Here is a 20,490-nt window from a genome sequence, read left to right on the forward strand (position 1 = left end):
TTTATTTAACAATGAAATAAAAAACACTTTATGACAAGAAATATAACCCGGAAGTGGAGAGTCACAGTTGAGTTTTACCACCAAGATAAAACGTATTTATATTTATAACATAACCAATAAGAGTCTACTAAGACTCTAATTTCATGTTGTTAATTTATTTAGATCAGGTATGCAACCTGAATCTTGTTAAAGTATTTAATTTTGCAGGAACGCAAAACCGGGGTCAAGGTTCAAATGTTACTTTCAACCAATTAATTTTCACTTGAGCGTCTCTCATCCGATCATATCGTTTGTTGTCCAGTGGCAGCGGGTCGTCGTGGTTCCTGCTTGAGGTTGACACGAATGTCGAGTCTTTGGGAATTGAAGAGAAGAGAATCTTGCATCTAAACTGACGTCGATTTAAAACAATTGTATTTTTATATACTTTAATTCAACCACATTGATGCTGGATCTCCTTTCCGTAACCTGTGGATGATCTCATTAACCCCTGGTTGGATCTAGAGTATTGACGACGATGATTCAGGTTAGCTCATAAGTGTATATTAAAAACATGGAGGCTTTTAGAAGGCTCCGTGTCGTCAACAAAACCCTCCTTTGCTCATTGAATCCATTATCACCAGGTAAGAGGAGAAACAACAGTGTTTTTCAATGACACGTCGGATATTTCGATGTATTTCAAGAGTTCTATAGCAAAATTATGCAGTTGCTGTAGAAAATCATTTGGGGTGCATTGTTGTTGTTTTCAGCACGATGGAGAGCGGGACAAAAGGTGTTTCGTTTCAGCACCTCACCAGAGAAAAGAAAGTCCCAAAACTCGATGCTCCGCCACCTGGCATCTAAAATAATAGCCACAGGTCCTATTCCAGTGGCAGAGTACATGAGGGAGGCGCTCACTAACCCTGTGCAGGTAACCAACACGTTCATCGCAGCCTGTCAGACACTGTCATGTCACCTGCTTATTGTGCTCTTTCTCTCTCCCTCTCTCAGGGCTACTATGTTAGAAACGACATGCTGGGCCCAGATGGGGATTTCATCACCTCACCAGAAATTAGCCAGATCTTTGGAGAGGTAAGCACTAGTATATGACAGATATTCCACCTTAAATTCTAACTGGAAGATATTTGCCAAACATTTTCTCCCTGTATTTCAGAGACTTTGCTTCCCGACGTTGATGAAAGCCTGTTCTTTTGACAGCAGCAGTCTTTGTACAGTCCTATTCTACATACATTTATATTCCCTTAATGAAATATCAATACCAGGCTGTATTCCTGTTTAAATCACTGATGAAAATAACTGCTCTTTGCAAAATTTTAAATGTTATAAATTAAACACTTTTTTTTTAAACCAGGAACATAAATTGAATCATATTAAAGAAGCAATAAAGATGATACGAACCATGCACTTATATAATGTTTGATTTTCAACTTGACAGATTAATTTTCATTCCTACAATCTAAGGCATTTTCCTCTAAATAATATAACAAATAATGAGACATTATAATATCACCGTATTGTCTTTGCTGTTGTTCTGTTCAAATGTAGTAGTGCGTTTTCTCTGTGCAGCTTGTTGGCATCTGGTGTGTGAGTGAGTGGATGGGCGCAGGAAGTCCCAGCCAACTGCAGCTGGTGGAGTTTGGACCTGGAAGAGGCTCATTGGCAAATGACATCCTCAGAGTACGTCTTGGCCAAAGTCATTCTCAACACCTGTCTTTTACAACAAGGGATGCACGGATGCTGATATTGCTATCAGGCTTTGGTTCCAATATTGTGCTTATGTACTAATGATGCAACACTAATGTAGTAATGTAGCACTAATGTCTGATGTAACACACATACCAGACACCAACATAAAGTCACATAGTTGCATCTTTCACACTCAGTGTGAGGGGAGCACATCCGGTAAAAAAATAACATGCCTTAACCGTAATTGTTGTATTTCCTGTGTAGCCAGGTGGGTAGCACATAAGAGTGTACATTGCCAGGGTGGGGGGTTTAATCGGGTGCATGTTGTGGTTCTTCCAGGTGTTCAATCAGCTGAAATCGGCTCTGGGCAGAACAGCGGTGTCGGTCCACCTGGTGGAGGTGAGTCCCATGCTGAGTGCGGTCCAGGCCCAGAGTCTGACTGGAGACCAAAGCCAGGTGTCACCCAGTGAGGATGAGCCTGTTTACCGGCGCAGTACCACAGTCACTGGTCTGCCCATTTCCTGGTACCGGCAGCTGGAGGACGTCCCCAGAGGTAAACTTCCATTCTTAGTGCTCGAGACTTAAGTTTGTACTTGTTGTCTTCAAGTACTTTTATTTTCCTTTAGTTTTGTGAAATAACTTACTGTATTAAGTAGACGTCAGAAGAATTAAGTATGGATGAGTATTCTCACACACATAATTATATAAGTGTGTGAGAATACTTATATAAGTGTACTGTATATGACTGCACCCGACCAGAGAGAACGGTGTCAAAACAATTTAGTTGTAAACTACACTTTCGCCTATTCTGGTAATTTTCATTTTCTTCCATTACCAGGATTCAGCATCTATTTGGCCCATGAGTTTTTTGATGCCCTACCAATCCACAAGTTCCAGGTGTGCACCAAACGTCCATTATGACTGATGTCATGTAATGTATTAATGTAAATATTTGAATTTTATTCTATAAGTATTCGACTTACTGTATTACGTTTTAGGAGTCAGTCAGTTGGGCTATTCGAAATTTTTCCTAGGACATATTGTGTGTTATCACCGTTTCACGTTGCATTACATTTCACTGCATATATTTATGAAAGTATGTATATGTAAGTGACGAATAAAAATCTTGAATCTCTAATGGTTTTAGCCAGGCATCATCTGATGATAATGGATGAATTACTACCAGTTTTATAAAAGTCTCTCTCTCTCTCTCTCTCTCTCTCTCTCTCTCTCTCTCTCTCTCTCTCTCTCTCTCTCTCTCTCTCTCTCTCTCTCTCTCTCTCTCTCTCTCTCTCTCTCTCTCTCTCTCTCTCTCTCTCTCTCTCTCTAGAGGACAGCGCAGGGGTGGAGGGAGGTGATGGTGGATGTCGACCCAGAGCATTCTGACAAACTTAGGTTCGTCATCGTTCCGTCTCCAACGCTGGCGTCCACCACTCTGATCCAGGTACAAGCTACACAGGACACATTTAACCACACATCCCAGGAATTTGTACATTATTAAGAGCAAACTCCTACATCACAGTCCAATCAATAACATTTACTGAACAGTATGGACAGAGGCCATCCATTCTCTGACATATAATCCATTTTGCTCCATTAGGGGCATCTAACATCAAAACCAGGTCAATTTTTTTTTTTTATATCCAACATGCTTGAGGCTCTTAGTGTGGTATTGCGTTGGGGAAATCCTACAATACCCATAAGCTATTTCAGCCTGTTATGGAGTTATTGTGAGTGATGTTACTGTTATTAGATATTTAAATAATCCATTCTAATTAATTTCATTTGAAGAATAAGATATAGTTCATGGTCAGGATTTTATATTGTAGCTTGAATGTTATTCTCCCTTGTAAGTCGCTTTGGATAAAAGCGTCTGCTAAATGACTAAATGTAAATGTATATGAGGCTTGAAAATCCCAAATTGTTGGACCTATGATATGATGAGCATGTTGTAACCTGCCTGGCCAGCGGGAGGTACTATTTGCCACATGATCTGACATAGTTCTCATTTGTGCTACAAAGTTGTCAATGAGATGATCCAGTCGTTGCCTTCTATTACACACGTTCATCTTCTCAGTACACCCAGGGTTATACAGTATACAGAGCACAAAACCAGAGTAATCTCAATCTAACTTGCTTGGTTTTATGTGATATTAGTCTCTGAGAAGAGAATTGCTTTTGCTTTTGACACTTTCTGTCCTGAGTTTTCTTAGTTGTCGTGGGATTCCGTTCCAAGTCTTATCTCTAACCTCACATCATCTCTGCCTCTGTTTGTAGAATAAACTTTACTCAAGAAAAGTTTGAGGTTTTTCCATCGAAAGGTCTGTATGCCATCTGCCATTTATTGGCGGGGGTCTATACATTCGCAGACTCTTTCTCGTTCAGTTCACACACTTTGAACCTTCTGCCAGAGGCTGAGATCATCAGCTAGCTTGGCTGAAGTGCCCGGCTCTTGAATTATGTTAAATCGCCGGGTTTCCCTACGTGAGTGTCCATATTGGGCCCCCCAGTCCTAAGGAAAGCGCAAATCTTCAATGTTTTTTCCTCATAATTTTGAAAAGTATACAGGGTTTTTCATACATAGAGGGGTCGAAACATTCATATTACTGCGTTAAATCTAATTTCACTACCAAGGCTAAAATAAAAATAATAAAAAGGCCAAAGCTGTAAGTACTCTGGGTTCTCCACCACAGATAAGGGTTATTGAAAGGCTTCCCTAGATTTTCGTCTTCCATCTGTCCCCCTCCTCCAGGCCGACGAGAAGAGGGAGCATGTGGAGGTTTGTCCAGAAGGAGGGGTCATCGTCCAGAATCTGGCCAATCGGATTGCGGAGGACGGGGGCGCGGCACTGATCGCAGACTACGGCCACAATGGAACCAAGACAGACACATTCAGAGTATGTTTTTGAAAACTGTGTGCACAAACCACCTGATAAGTATATTCATATTTGAGCAGTTACTTCCACTCTTTGAAACCTTTGACTCCTGCTTTAATAAATGTTGGCCGGTGTGTTCGATTAAAACCCACCATGGGATACTATGGATGTTATCATTTTCCTAACCCTTGGAAAAACAACACATTTTTGGATTTGGATTTAGTGAGCTCCTTTGCATTGGACATGAAACTACAGTCATCAATGTGACACACACACACACACACACACACACACACCAGAACAGTTAATTTAAACAGAATGTAGATCCTGTAGTGTGTAGTAGTCTGCTTATGTGTATTTTGTCATCATGTTATCGTGTGTAATGTGGCGAAAGGGATTTCCAGAAGAGTGGTAGCGGTTGAGGAAACAGATGGTGGGAAGTAGACCGACCTCATCTTAAAACCGTTCTCCAGGGTCATCCGCCCAGCCACACATTGTCATACCAAATCCCCATACAACAACCAAAACTGTAACATTTATTTTTTGAATAACTGACATTTTCCAAACATTTTCTTTCTTTAAGTCAGTTGTTTCACAAGTCATCTGTTGACAGAAACCACTGAAAGTTAAGGTTCCAATTCTAGATCCAGTCAATCATCCATGTCCCTGGCACGGTTTTGGTTTATTCAGTACCTCGTTCCACCGTTTGATCTCTTCATGACTCAGTCCTCCCTCTTGTTGTGCCCGTCTCTCCTCCTCTCATCATCAGGGGTTCAAAGGTCACCAGCTCCACGAGGTGCTGGCCTCCCCGGGCTCGGCCGACCTCACGGCCGACGTTGACTTCAGCTACCTGCGGAGGATGGCCGGCAAGGCCGTGGGCTGCCTGGGCCCTGTCTCCCAGAGAGACTTCCTCCGAAACATGGGCATCGACACACGCATGCAGGTGGGACGGAGCTCAGGAGTATGGAGTGTTTTTGATTTAAAAATAGAAATAAAATACTTAAGTCCCCACCGCTGCAGTTTGCCGAAGTAACTGACTGGAATCCTATATACAACATCAATTAGTAATTATATACAAACGTAATAATATTTAAATCATTTAAACGATTGTAAACACAGTTTTGGTCATCTCCTTTGCTTCCAATCGGTAAATAGAACAGATAAATATTAATTTTACTCTTATTGCTTTTATTTTACCGCCTTTTCATTTATGATTTACTGTCTTTTTTACATTTATTTTATTATTACTTTTTATTATTACGATCTGCACATGGAAAACAGCCTTAAAAAATGTCCTTAACTTATAAGTCACACATTAAAACCTTAGTCTTGGGGGGAAAATAATGTTAAAGAGGAAAAACACAAGTGCAATGATAGAAAAAGTTGACGTTAACAATAACCGGCGACCTGCACCGACCCGCTCCTCTGTGCAGGTTCTGCTGAGGAACTGTGCTGATCCGTCCACCAGGAAGCAGCTGCTGCGAAGCTACGACCTGCTCACCAACCCCAAGCAGATGGGAGAGCGATTCCAGTTCCTCTGCCTGCTGGGTCGCGGCCGCCTGGAGCAGCCCAAGAAGTTCGAGGGGCTGAAGATGGAGAAGAAGAGCCCAGCGCCACTTCCTGTGGCTGGGTTCACTAAGCTCAGCTTCTCGTGACAGGGCCGTGAAAGTGAAGGTGCCGTGACGTTGGGCTGGTGATCCTGAAAAGGAAAAGGTGACCTCTGCAGGTGTGGAGCCTCTGGAGAGTTGAAGGACGCTCATGACGGATTTCTTTATCACGGAAGGCTTTATAATAGCACACGGTGAACAAACATGCATGGAACATCATTTAGCTGTGAGAAAAGTATGACTGAAGATTATGACATTGTGGGCACATTGTCTTGTTAAAAATTCTCATTTGTTATCATAAACAGTGTTCATATATAGAGTGATAAGACTCCTAGACAGCCATATTGAAAACAGACTTAAAGGAAAACTCCGGTATTTCTTTCAACCAAAGTCTTATTTTTCGATCATTGGGAGTCAACTTGAGTGATTGGCATCAGAATCCTTTAAACCTTTTATTTTTGAGAGAATAGCTTCAGCCAACCACCAAACGTTGGGGCGATCATGACCAAGTTCCCCGGTTGGCCAAATAGAGCTTAGGTAAAAAAAAAAAAAAAAAGACAAGTTTTCCTTTAAAGCCTTTAATCTCTGATTAGACTGACAAGTCTGTCAAGAATAATAAAATAAAAAGAAACGATACGTTTCATTACACGGAACCAGCAGGAGTGAGGATTCGCTGGAGGCTGAGGCAACCTGGTACAGAGCCACTTCAGGCCGTAGTTTAGGGGTAAGCCTGTGGCGGACGGAGATTTTATTTTATTTTCTTTTTTTCTTTTTCTTTGACACTGGCAGAAACCTTTTGCTAAACCATGTGGTTTTACACACATCTTGAAGCAATTTGGTGAGCTCAGAGTTCGGGAGCAGCCACTCACAGCAGGCTCTGTATTCCTCTAATCTCCCCCTCTCCCCCATTACTGCAGTAGCAATTAAAAGATCTGATTACACAGGATGCTCATTGCTGCCAAAACAATCAGTGGTCTGATAGAAGAAGGCGCCAATGTGAGGCTATGGGGCACTATGTTAGAGGGTAATTAAAAAATTTGATTCACTAAATCCCTATGTGAAAGGTTACTGGTTTTCTTTGCTTTTTGATTGTGAACATTTGCTTAAGTTCTTTTCTTGGATGTGTTGATTTGATGGAATATGATTTCTGACATTTGGAATAAATTGTAGGACTCCCGAGTCCCAGAGACCGGTAGGAACAATGAAGCTGTTTAGTCTAGCGGTGGGTTTGACTGTCGTTCCCATGCACATCTTGGTGCAGCTCCTGTGGTATATGGCTTCTAACGGGGCTGAATTTTGAAGGAGGACTACATTTTGAGCAGCATTTACATTGTGTAAGGGGTCAGTTTTCGTTAAATGTGTCTGATTAATTTGTATGTAAGATTGATGCCAGGTCTTTCCTGTTCAACGTTGCTGTGGGCTGGAGACAATCCCAGCGTACTTTGGGCATGAGCTAGTAACACACTCTGGATGTAGCCCCGTAGACCACAGGGTCTACATACACACATATTAATTTCTATACTCTTATCAGACATATGAATTGTAATTTTTTGAAGTGTAACTAATTGTGTGCATGCACACTCTAAAGGTAACTCATATCACAGAAAATTATGTTGGCGGATCAAACTGTCACTTTTACCTTAACTGGAATTGCAACTGTCTCCGTTTGGTAAAATAACAGAAAGCCAGGATGAATAAAGGATACCTAGTTATATCATGACCTTGTTCAAATAAAATCTGTCAAGGATTATTTTTTTTACTCATTGAAACACATAAGAGGATTCCAACATGGACATTTTTACCAACGTGCCTCCAACAGAACTGACCTCGAGTCATTGCTCGGCACAGAACTCTGCTGGGCCAAGCAGCAGCACAATGGAGAGGGAACGAGGCAGTGTCCGTTCAAATAGAAAGTCAATTCTTGCACAGAAAAACTTAAAGCTGTATTCGTTATGTCAAGGTCTCTACAGAAAGCAGTGTTGCTTAGCGCCTCGTGCAAGTCAGACCGAGCTAGATGCAGTTCGTCTGTCTACTCTACGACCCATTGATCGACTAGGCTGCATTCTACATCCACGGACGCCAAATCTCATCATGACAACACCATCTGCGCTGCACATTAATGCTTCAAAACGTCATCACCAGCAGAAAGATTCAGACTGAAATGCAGGCGGTTTGAACCACCTGTCTCCCACAATGCTACATTAAACGACCCAAGACTGGTGACCGACGTCCACAACAGAAGAACTTGGCCACAACGTGAGCATCAACATGCCTCCACACCGCGGCCCAGTACTACACCCCCATACTTCCAAACCATGGTCCAAGAGAATACCGATGGGTAAAAAAGTAAGACATTTTTTGTGACATTCCTGAAAGTGCAAAAAACAATTTATTTTTTTAATGTATATATCATGTACTGTATACATTTGGGAGAAAGTTAGTTTTTTGGTCACATAGAAATAGAATTGGAAAAATAGCACTCGGTGGTAAACTGACATCTAAATATCTTTACAAAATAACAGCATATATTGTAAAGTTCAGAAAAATATTCCATCAAAGCCAACAAAGTCTTTAAGGTTTCAACACACTTGGTGCTGTCCTTACCAAGCTATTTCTGTCTGGCAGTGCGCTGGTTCATGGAGAGGGTTGTTTCTCAGGCTCACCAGGGTGGCCAGTATGTTATGGCTTAGACAGAAAGGCAGTCTGTGTAGAAACAGTTAAATACATAAAAGGTTTCTGGAATGTTTTGAAGTCTACCTGAAAAGTGTTGCAACCTGCGCTGTGTTCATGCTGTACCAGAGTCTTTGCATCCTGCTGCCCCGTGGCCACGCTCAGGCTGGTGTCATGGTGCTGTGTAGCGCGGCCCGAGCAGTCTCCATAGCGACAGGTTCCACCCGAGCCAGTGTTATCCGCGAAAGGCTGCAGGGATTTGACCCCGCTGCTTCTCCTGAGTAAAGTGTGACTGTCTGCCCTCCAGGCCACTAGGGGTCTTCCTCCATGTCATCCAGGTTGGGCGCCATGATGAAGTGCTTGGGGTAGTGCAGACTCCTCTCGTCGGCGTGCTCTTCCCAGCGCACGTCATCGCTTTCGTGCGTGATGTATCGTTCTCCTCGGCGCGTCTCGAACTCCCTGAGGTCCAGCCAGGTCTGGTAATCCTGCTTAGGGGAGAGCAGCAGGTCAGTCCCACTGAGCAGAGGCTGGACATCCAGGTTGAGAAAGTAGAAATACGGCCAAAAACATGGGAGGACTTTTACTTTCTTAATCTGGAAGTACCCATCTTTAGGGACTGTCCACAGGTGGATAAAAGTCCAAAAAGGAGAGCTAATTTCAGAAGACTTTTAACCAGCTGTCCTACCCCCTTATGAGGGAGCCTGCAGTGCTGGTAGACTAACGCACTAAAATCCAAATAAACATAAGCCTTACAGACCTGAAGCCAGGGGTGGCTGAGCGACTTGTCCACGCTGTAGCGCTTCCTCATCTTCACCTGCAGAAGGTTATTGATCAGGTCTGTGGCTGTGGGGATGGAACACACAAGTCAGGAGTTAACCTCTATGAGAAACACTGTTGTCTGAATGATATCTGATGTCCTATATCAAAATCTGAATCGGATTAAACGGTTGAGTATGTAAAAGGCTTTGAAGAAACAAATTGGTGCATTCACGTGAAAGATTAAATAGGGTTACTTCACCGTGCGAGAATATAGTTTAGAATTACAGTGACAGTGCGTGCCGATCAATTTTTGCCAATAACGTTTCAACAAGATCTTAACATTTTTGGTGCTTATATGGAATCTAATATTTTGTTTATTTTGTTAATTATTATATACAATATTTGTGTTAATGAGTGTGTAAATGGTAGAAGATGCATTACATTTTTGATAAATATTCTCTCAAATACTGCAAATACATACACACAGCTTTAGTCCATATGTCACTATGGCAAAAAAAATGCACACCTATTAACTATTAAAATCTCCAATTTTCCAGGACCCGATGTAGCAAACAGCCTCCCTGAATCCATAAACCAACCCCCCACCCCCCTCACCCTCTCCAGAGATGTCCTTCCAGGGGTTGGGAGGGTACATGAAGGCGGCGTTTTGGATCTGGTCATTGATGTCCTCGTCCTCGTTGAACGGGAAGGTGCCGCTCAGACTGACGTAGACGATGACACCCACTGACCACATGTCCAGTGAGCGGTTGTAACCTTTGCTGCGCAGCACCTCGGGCGCCAGGTACGCCGGCGTGCCCACCACCGAGCGCCGGAAAGACTTCTCCCCGATGATGCGGGCGAAGCCAAAGTCACAGAGTTTCACCTGGAGACGACAATGTCACACGATGATAGTGAAGTATAACTTCCACTGTAATTTTAATTCAATATAGATTGTAGAATATAATCGTTAATGCTCCTGTAGTTTCAAAAGGCAGCGTGTCTTTCCAGACCTAAGTATAAATACAGGTTTATTGCAGCATGTCTAATTGAACAGTTCAGCAAACAAGATCAAGGTGCCTAAAGCGGTCTAGTAAACAAAGTCTCTATGCGAGAATCCACTCTCTAGCTTTCGAATGTCTAAGAAGACAGGGCTTGTCGGTCCTGACCTGGGGGAAGGGCTCGGCGGAGGCCAGGAGGACATTCTCAGGTTTGAGGTCGCAGTGGACGATGTTCTTGAAGTGGAGGTGTCGCAGGGCCACCAGAATCTGGAGCAACATACAGACATTGTGGGGGGCGCGCCATACTTAAAAGTCCTTGTACATAGTTCACATAGGCACATAAAGCTGAACAGAATACTGAGAGCACAGACAACTTCCAGATTAAAGGAGTGCTCTGGCACTCCTTAAGTGTCCGTTTTAGGTCCGGCTGTTGTAAGTTGTGGTTCATAGTAGGGATGCAGCGAAAAATACAGGGCTAAAATAAGGTGTTACAGAAATAAGAATAAGTCTTATCTAATGCAAAATCTAATAGCAAGTGTCATGAAATGTGTCATATATTATAGATAAGAGACTTTGTTATGTTGTGAAATAAAGAGACATGGAGGTCTCTGATGGACTAAAACATATTATACCTCAATCGTATGTTATAATGACCCCAAACCAAGTCTATACCGTTCAGTAAGAGTAACATGTCGGATTGGTACTAATTATTGACAACTAATAACTATTACCAAAACCTCTAACATTTTGGCGCTATTTCATGTTTTTTTCAGAGCCATTCAATTTTTTTTGGCACTATTTAATGTTTTTTCTTTGACACATTGATTTCATTGTCCACACTTTTTGACAAATAATTGGTTTTAGCAGCAAAAGCGCAACATTTCAAGCTCTTGTTATAACAGTTCTTGGCAATGAGCAACGTGTGATTATCCGAGCTGACAAAATCTGCTCGCTGCGAAAAGAAACTATTTCCTCCACACTCATTCTGCCTCTTTGTGACCGAACCACAGCCTCTGGACATGATCGACACGTGCGGTGCCCGCTGACCTGCGTGACCAGGAACTTGGTGAGACGCTCCGGCAGGCGGCTCCTATCGCTGGACAGGATCATCTCCAGCATGTCACCGTGGAGCTTCTCCATGACGACGAAGACGCGCTCGGGCGTCTCGAACATGCACTCCAGGTTGACGATGCCTGGGTGGTGCAGGTTCTGTCGGGGTAACGGCATTTTCAACGCTTGTCAGAGGGAACGGCCCGATTTGTTCTCAAGCCAAGAGGTGTTTTCACAATCTCAGAGGAAAAGTGTGGATTAGTCATGGAGTTGACATGAACTGATGACGCGAAGCTGATGGAAAATTGGATGGGACTCATGTTGTTTCAGGATCAAGTTCAGGGATTGTTTTGACTTAATCAGTGTTATTTGTCAAGTTTATACCATCAACGTGGTCACAGTTGTCTTTACAAAGTGTATATTGTCTTTACAAAATGTTGAAATGATTAATTGTTTTGATAAGAGGAGAAACTAGTGGTTTGTTTTTTGGGAGGTTGTACCTGGAGGATGGCCACCTCGTTCCTCAGCTGGCTCTCCTGCTTCGTGGGAAACCTCATCTTATCGATGATCTTGATGGCCACGTCTCGGCCCGTCTTCCTGTGTTTTCCTGTGAAAAATAATGGGGAAAAAGGAGATCTTAAACACTTTTCTTCCCTATGCATATTATATAAAGAGATCGATAGAAGATAGGAGAAAATGACATGATTGAAAGTTAAATATGTACGCGTTGGGACGGGACGGGACGGGACGGAGCCCCCCCCACCCCACAGTCAAACCCAACATAAAGTGAGACCCTCGCCAACCATCTTGGGATCTGTCTCACCTCCGTAGACGATTCCAAACTGCCCGGAGCCCAGAACTTCGTCAGCGAAGATCTGATACACAGAACTGATGTCCTGAATGAGATAGGATCGCGGTAAGAATCAGCGGAAGTTTCGATCCATTCACACCCTTAAATCATATTATGTCAATAAAACAGGCGCATAAATGAGAAAGCATGCATTTTTTTTTTTTTTTAAGATGCTGAATGTGAAATATCCTGAATCCCAAATATCCATGTTTACATGATAATGTCAATGCAGTTCAACGGTTAAACGTACCACGTTTTCCTTAATCTGTGAGTTGGACACCGATATGCTGAGTGAGATGTCCTCTGAAGAAACAAAACACACAATAATAATATTAAAGCTTTTGAGAGCTGCAAATAGTGTGCTACACAAACGGTCAATGACACAATTTTTGCCAGTACCAATGATAAAAATCGAGTTAAACCCAATAAAACTGGATTGTTAAAGGCAGAAAATCAGAATCGTTGATGTTGTCCTGATGACGGTAGATAGTAGAAGTTATTTTTCCAGTGGGGACGTTTTGTCGTGGATTACACAGTTTATTTGATCCAACCATGAATAATGTTGACAATAATAGTCCGTATTAATGAATTACAGAGTTGTGGTGGGTATACGTCGTCGGGTGACGGACATCGACACGACTCTGTATTCTGCCCGAACATGTGCTACAAGCTGCATCAGTTAGAATAATAAATGAGAGTTAGAGAATAGGATTAAACGGGCTAAGTCATGACGAGTGAGAATGAGATGAACTTTATCCTTGTGGGAAAATCACCCTGTCAAACGGAGCAAATCTCGTGTTTGTTTTTCACAGTGAAAACCAAGATCGAGTGTCGCTCTGACAAACTGAAGTTCATCGTTCCTTCTGTTTGTTATCATGGTGCGCACGAACGGGGGGGAACTTAAATGCTTATTCTTGAACATAAACAGTATTATTTTATTTATTTGTATTCATTCAAGTCAGAAATTGCTGGTAAAGCGTCTTGGAAGCTCAACGAGGTGACGCATTTTGCGGCATTAGCGCAGGACCATGAATTATTGCACTCGCCAAGGACATGTTTCTGCAGAGAGAGAAAAGCTGCGACAGAGACTGCCTGGGAGTGAATTTCCACCGGAGGATGAGAATGGATTTCTCGTCTCTTGATCCAGCCACATTGGGGCCACCGCTCGGCGATCGATACGAGCACGCTGCAAATTTAACTCGACATATTAATCATTAGGGGGTCATTTACAAAACTTTATTCACAGCGACATATGGGGTTCTGTACGGTACGGATTTCATATCATACGCTGGTGAATTTGATCAGCTAGTTTACAATAGTGTCTGTTTTTTATACACAAACCTACACAGGGTACTGATGTTCATGAATTTGGTGAGATCGCAGGACTCGCTGGACCTAAAATAAGAATATTTAAATTAAAAAAAATAATATATATAAAATAAATACAACAACTAGAAGTGTGAATTTGTAAATACAGAGGTGAATGTTTACCGTTGACTGTTCATTTTCTGGGGTTTCATTTTCAGTTTATTGTCAGTGTTCTCTTTTACTACTTAATTCCGCAGGTTTATGCCGCTTAAATTTCTCAGGTTTATACTCCTTAATTTAAAGCAAATCTGGTTTATTGTATTGTATATTTCACCTTTTCCCCAGAAATATCCCCAGACACCTTTTCCTACTGTTTTTCATGTGAGCTGCGAGGACACTGGGTTTTCCATCAATGAAAGAAAGTATCTAGCTAAATTAATCAGCTTTAATTATTGTATTGATATGCATGAGGGATATTTTATTTCAATATGTACTCTCCATTAAGAAAAAAAGATTGTCATAAAAACCACACGAGGAGAAGAACACACACACACACACACACACACACACACACACACACACACACACACACACACACACACACACACACACACACACACACACACACACACACACACACACACACACACACACACACACACACACACACACACGAGGATCCTTCGGTTTCACTTGTCTATGAAAACTTTCATCTCCGTGTTGTTATGGATTACGAGAAGCGGGTGGCGGAAGATCTTAATCATATCGCGAACCTTAATCTGACAAGTGTGATAGATCCAAGTCAGTGTAAGCAGCACGTACTGGACTTCATTTTCCGTGATGATAGTCAGTTCTCTGACAGCGATGCTGAATCTGATACTGGCTTTATCCCGGATTGGAGAACATATCAAATAGCGGATTTTGACCTGAATGTGACAATGAAATAGAATGTTTTCAAGAACCACCGGAGGAGACCAATGACACGCCTGTTGTTGTTACAATGGAAGAAATTTATGATGTGATGAAGTCCGTTGAGGTTGGTGATGCAGATTATGAACAAGTAGCAATCTACAAGATTCTCAAGTTTACCTGCAAATGCAGCCAGGGGCGAAAAGAAAATGAAAAGAGGCAGCCCCAAACAGGCTCTCAGAGTGAAGCTGGGGTAGGGTTGGGGTTAGCCCACATAATAACTCCAAGAACTTTGAAGATATTTGGCACACGCATATTTATTTATTGAATGACACATCAAGGCTGATGTACAGAGACTCATATTATTGATACCCTGTACATTTTGTTGTGTTGTCTGCACTTTGAAACTCCTAAATAATTGCACTTTTATAAAACATGATTATTTTTACTGTTAAATAAAATACTTTAAAACAAAAGATCTTGTGTGTTCAACATTCCGTTAAAACACAAGAACAATGCAGAGATTGCCCCCATTCAGAAGGGTGTCAAGTGGCCATGTGACAAGTAGCCATGTGGCTTTATTGGTCCTCCATCCATTTGCATGGATGGAGGACGGCTATGGCTGAAAGCTATGGCTGAAAGCTATGGCTAAAAATTCTTGATTTGCACAAGTGACATCTTGTTTTGAAGCTCTGATTCTTCACTTTCAAATGATGCAGAAAATAAAAATACAATAAAGTCAAAAGCCACCAAATGTACCTAAAGTCTGCGGTGGGTCATATATATACATATACACAGTACACACACAGTACACACACACAGTACACACACACACACACACACACACAGTACACACACACACACACACACACACACACACACACACACACACACACACACACACACACACACACACACACACACACACACACACACACACACACACACACACACACACACACACACACACACACACAACATTAAAACCACTGACAGGCGAAGTGAATAACATTGATAATCTTGTACCAATGGCATCTGTCAAGGGGTGGGATATATTGGCAGCAAGTGAACAGACAGTTCTTGAAGTTGATGTGTTGGAAGCAGGAAAAATGGGCAAGCTATATATATATATATATATATATATATATATATATATAAATATAAACTTTTCATTCGCTAAGATATGAGAATGTCTTATAAGCAAAGGTCCTGAAATAGCTCACTCTCAATAATCAGTAAAGTACGTTTTGTTTTTATACCAGCCATTTTTGTGGGATGGAACTATTTCAAACTGAAAGTCAATCCAATACTGCCACGGTTAGGGGTTCCGCTCCCTGTGTTGCTCATGGGTAGGGCAAGGCCGTATACTAATACTGCTTGAGTTACATGTTTCATTCTCTATATCTGTTCATTACTGGCAAATGTCACTAACACAGGGTGCAGGTGTCAGAGATCCATTTTATAATTTAATACTGTGGCGGACCAAGGGGACGTGGTCAAGAGCCGCTGCAGACAGGCAGTGCAGGCTCCCATCCCGGGGCCGCTCAGCTGCTGCGGATTGGTCGAATCAGCGAAGTCCCTCCGTGGAAGGACTCCACTGAGAGACCTAATAAATTTGAGAATTTAATGATCTTTGAGGCCTAATATGTGTAAAATACATTTTAAGACTGCACTTACACATGAGGGGACACTTTGAGAGGGTAAAAGTGAATGTAACAAACAGCATGCTTTTCAAAATAGCCAAAAAATAATGATTGAACAAACAGTGCGCTCCTCTTCCTCTGTAAAAACACACCACACAAGGTGTAGAAGAGAGAGAGAGTGTACAGAGAGAAGAGTCTCATGTCTCAGGCCATGGGGGGATGGATAATTACACTTACTGTGCTCCCTGCCCTGGCCGGGCCCACTGGAGATGCTGGGCTGGGGGGTGACGGGCATCAGGGCCTGGCGGATGGCCTTCTCCCAGCTCCGAGCCACATCCAGGCCCACGCCCGAAGCTGCCAGGACGGGGTTGTGTTGCGGGCCGCTGTTCTCCCCCACGTAGTACACCATGCTGGCTGTGATCACCTCGAAGCAGTGGGGGTTGCTGCCCTGGGCTAGGCTGCTCAGGTCCTGCACCGGCTCCACCTGCAGGATCTCCGACAGGGGGATCTCCTGTGGGGGGCAGAGGGGGTCAGAGGTCGATGATGTGGATAGCAGGCGCTAAAGCAGGTAAGGAGGTATCATCTGAAGATCATTTTCCATTCTAATTAGATGCCTTGCTGAGAAAGCGATGTTCAATGGATGAAACCCTTCCAGTCCCGACCCCAAGGCCCTGAGCTATAGACTCATCTATCTATCCATCCATCTATCCATGTATCTATCCATCTATCTATCTACATCTCTTCTCTCTGAGGGACTTTTCAAGTTACAACATTTTCAAGTTCCAACATTTTAGTCTATCTGTCCATCTTACTCTGCTCTTATCTCCAACTCTTCTATTCTCCCTCTCTGAAAGACTGTGTGGGTCTCTTTCCAGCCTCATGTTTTTAAGCTCCGTCTCCCTTCCTTTCTCTGTCTCTGCCTGCCAGGAGAACCGACACATCAAAGAAAAGTTCCCGCCTGCAGGGCCAATCGGACGTCTACAGACGACCTTGCGGCTCCGCGTTTCTGTGAGCGACGGTGTCAGATGAACGGCCCGTGGTTTGGCAAGTTTACCACATGACCGAGAGAACCACCCCTCCCAACCCAAATCCAACCCGACCCCACACACCCTACTGTGATTAAAAGGACTAGTGCACAAGGCACCATGGTGACAAACCAACGTGGGGAGGATCCGACACAATCACATTTCTAACCTCTGCAGCCCCTCTCTCCATTAACACCTCCGCAGCCCCTCTCTCCCTTAACATTAGCGACTCCATTCTCTCTGCACTGGGGGTTCAGTAGAGTGTGGGAGTGAGGAATGGTAGTTTGGACCAGCTTGGAGTTCCTTTGGGCAGTGGTTTTCAACATGGGGTGCGGGGACCCTTCTCTTTACGTTCCAGGGGGTTCCCAGGAAAATGCTAAATTAGTTCAACTTCACCATTATTTGATTTTCAAGACGTTAGCACCCTAGAAAATGTATAATAACGACTGTTTTGAACCTGGTTTCACTGTTATCTCTCTAACTATAGTAGAGACAGGAATGGAAGTTTGGAAATCATTTCTAACAATAAACACCCTTTCTGAGATTGTTGTCTGAGAGACAAAATCGTATCCAATGGGGTCGGTGACCAAATGCCTATCAAAATTGTTGTTCATATGAAAATGTTTGAGAATCACTGCCTTAAGGAACCACTAAGAAATTCTGATAAACATTAAAAGATTGGTCATTAAATCATTGGCTTTTAAGCTGCATCCATACGCTTGTAGTTGTAGCTGCAAAAATACAACCTAAGATAGAAAGTAACTTTGTCACAGAATATCAAGAGAGTGTAAAATGGGATCGGATACTGAGGAAATTACAGAGCCTCGATTAAGGCAGCTAGGTGACAAAAGCATCTTTTGTCAAGAAATAACATGTTATGTTAACAAGTGTTGTGTAAGTGTAAGTCGAGGTAATAATTAGGTTTAATACAGCATAATTCCCCATTATCCTCTCACAGTGTCTTGATACAGGCAGCCACGGGGGGGGTTGTGTACCTTGTAATACTTGGCTGCGCTTTCGTTTTGAAACAGAGTCAGACACTTGCTGTCCAGTCTCCAGTAATGCCTCTTCCTCTGGAAAAGGAGGAGAGAAAAAAGTTAAAGACGCAAGATCATAGCATGAAAAGAACAAGAATTTTATGGTTCGGAGGAAAATTGCAAAAGTGTGTGTTTTGGGTCCATGGTTTCAGTGTGTATTTGGGGTGAATATTCAAGGGTTGGTTTGAATGTGAGTTTAGATCACTGTATGTGTGTGGGGGTGTGTGTCACAGTCAGGGTTCATTCTGGCTTTACAAAACAAAATTCAAGGACTTTCAATCAACTTTCAGTTTTTCTTCACGCAGACAAATATAATCAATTGTCAATGTGATCTTTATGAATTAAAATATAATCTTAGTCAGATCACACACACACACACACACACACACACACACACACACACACACACACACACACACACACACACACACACACACACACACACACACACACACACACACACACACACACACACCATAATTGATGTATTAAAAGCGATTCTGGACTTTTTTATTTTTATTTCTAATAACAAAACCAAGGGGGAATATCACAGGTTTTCAATTATCATGTTTTTTTCAAGGACTTTTTAAGCACTTCAGCACAAAAGGGGGCTTTTTTCAAGGTGTTCCAGTACTTACATTTCTGAGGATGAAATGAAAGCCCTTTAAGTACCTCAAGGACCTGGTGAGAACCCTCCACTGTTGGGGTGTGTGTGTGTGTTTGCGTTTGGTTGGGGAAATAAGTGGTGTCTCTATGTGTGTCTGGGTCAATGTTTGGCAAGTGTTGTACATGTTTTGAAGCGTGTGTGCCTGTGTGTCTTACCAGGTTGTCCCTGCTGGTGTAGTGCACCATCCAGCCCTCCTTGACCACTGTGGAGCTCTTTCTCTTGGTGTGTTTAATGGACTGGACCACCCGCATCAGGGGGATGTTGCTGCTTGTGGATGGACTGCAGCACACACACACACACACACACACACACACACACACACACACACACACACACACACACACACACACACACACACACACACACACACACACACACACACACACACACACACACACACACACTTTTGTAAGCAGACGTTAACACAGAGCAGAGGGTTTTGAGGTTGGACTCCGCCATCACCTGATGGTTCGGATCATGTCGTCATCCCTGTCTACGTCCCCACAAGGGCTCTCAATGTAGAAGATCTTGTTGTCCGGGGTGGAGGCCTCCTCCTGGTCCTCCATGCTCTGCCCGCCCTCGCTGTTCGTGTCGCTCGGGTCCACCTCCATAGTGGGGTCCATGGAGTCTGGGCTGGGGCTGGTTGGCTCTTGGGGGTGGGTTGGGGTGGAAACCATTGTTAATATTACTTGATGACCCCGCCACCGACAATAGAAACAGCACATAGGAGCATATGCATAACGCAGGTGCATTGAATGGCTGGCTGGTTCTTACTAAGTACCAGCTACATAAAGCACCAAATATGGGATTTATTTTTAATAATCTCATGGATTACCACTTTAACACGTCAGTGAGTCATAACATGAGGAAATGTTTAGTAAAGATGCCAATTTACACATGATGAGAGAGAACTTTTAGAGCAAAGGCACCAAGAGCGAACTATTGACCAGTTCACAACCTACCCTCGTCTGCTTCCGGTCCAAATATTCCACGCTTTTTTCCTCGCTTTATTGCTGTGATACCCTTTGTATGGAGTATACTGACAGCAGTGTTCAGGACATTCTAGCAGAGGATCTCTTTCATTCTTTATTTGTTTGATTGTAGTTTACTGTCTGCTTGTGTTTATATACAGACCAAACAGGAACTTCCATCAGACAAGGAAATAAAAAAATTGAAAATCTGTGTTTTGGCCAAATGGGTAAACCTCGATTGTACAGACACTGAACGTTCCGTCGTGTTTGAGATAAAGAGTTTTATCTGTTATGTTCGTGGCCTCAGCCTGAGACTCACCTCCATTAAAGTCCACTTCACCCAGACAGTCACGTGGAATCTTAGCAGCACATCTCTTGTGGCAGTTGAATTTACAGTCTAAGGGTGCATTTAAGACATTAAGAAATTAATCAACCAAT

General features: G+C 42.8%; 2 protein-coding genes across 4 annotated transcripts in view; one reads left to right on the forward strand and one right to left on the reverse strand.

Moving 5' to 3' along the window:
- The first annotated feature begins 319 nt into the window (after positions 1-319).
- Positions 320-7,915, forward strand: ndufaf7 (NADH:ubiquinone oxidoreductase complex assembly factor 7). The gene is made up of 10 exons (XM_080024243.1): positions 320-620; positions 747-907; positions 988-1,068; positions 1,564-1,674; positions 2,023-2,236; positions 2,522-2,580; positions 3,014-3,127; positions 4,436-4,579; positions 5,328-5,501; positions 5,992-7,915. The coding sequence occupies exons 1-10, from the start codon at positions 551-553 to the stop codon at positions 6,211-6,213; spliced, it is 1,350 nt and encodes a 449-aa protein (XP_079880369.1). The 5' UTR covers positions 320-550; the 3' UTR covers positions 6,214-7,915.
- Positions 7,916-8,468: 553 nt separating this feature from the next.
- Positions 8,469-20,490, reverse strand: part of LOC307227447 (serine/threonine-protein kinase D3-like) — a 41,868-nt gene continuing 29,846 nt past the window's right edge. For all 3 annotated transcript variants that reach the window (XM_079996766.1, XM_079996764.1, XM_079996765.1), the window contains exons 7-19: positions 20,372-20,449; positions 19,544-19,730; positions 19,237-19,360; positions 18,373-18,450; positions 16,590-16,863; positions 12,743-12,795; positions 12,466-12,538; positions 12,143-12,249; positions 11,640-11,801; positions 10,761-10,859; positions 10,210-10,477; positions 9,593-9,678; positions 8,469-9,320 (exon numbers count right to left, since the gene is read on the reverse strand). In XM_079996766.1, the coding sequence (XP_079852892.1) occupies positions 9,147-9,320; positions 9,593-9,678; positions 10,210-10,477; positions 10,761-10,859; positions 11,640-11,801; positions 12,143-12,249; positions 12,466-12,538; positions 12,743-12,795; positions 16,590-16,863; positions 18,373-18,450; positions 19,237-19,360; positions 19,544-19,730; positions 20,372-20,449 (1,763 nt within the window). In that variant the 3' untranslated portion in view covers positions 8,469-9,146. The remainder of the gene's footprint in view (positions 9,321-9,592; positions 9,679-10,209; positions 10,478-10,760; positions 10,860-11,639; positions 11,802-12,142; positions 12,250-12,465; positions 12,539-12,742; positions 12,796-16,589; positions 16,864-18,372; positions 18,451-19,236; positions 19,361-19,543; positions 19,731-20,371; positions 20,450-20,490) is intronic.

This window comes from Zeus faber (assembly GCF_960531495.2).
Source record: "Zeus faber genome assembly, chromosome: 2".
In the NCBI taxonomy this organism is placed as follows: domain Eukaryota; kingdom Metazoa; phylum Chordata; class Actinopteri; order Zeiformes; family Zeidae; genus Zeus; species Zeus faber.

Excerpts from the sequence above, each read along its gene's own strand:
- ndufaf7 (XM_080024243.1), top strand. The coding sequence starts at position 551 with ATGGAGGCTTTTAGAAGGCTCCGTGTCGTCAACAAAACCCTCCTTTGC. Across the intron at positions 1,675-2,022 it reads TGGCAAATGACATCCTCAGA|GTGTTCAATCAGCTGAAATC; the intron begins GTACGTCTTGGC and ends TGGTTCTTCCAG. Across the intron at positions 2,237-2,521 it reads GCTGGAGGACGTCCCCAGAG|GATTCAGCATCTATTTGGCC; the intron begins GTAAACTTCCAT and ends TTCCATTACCAG.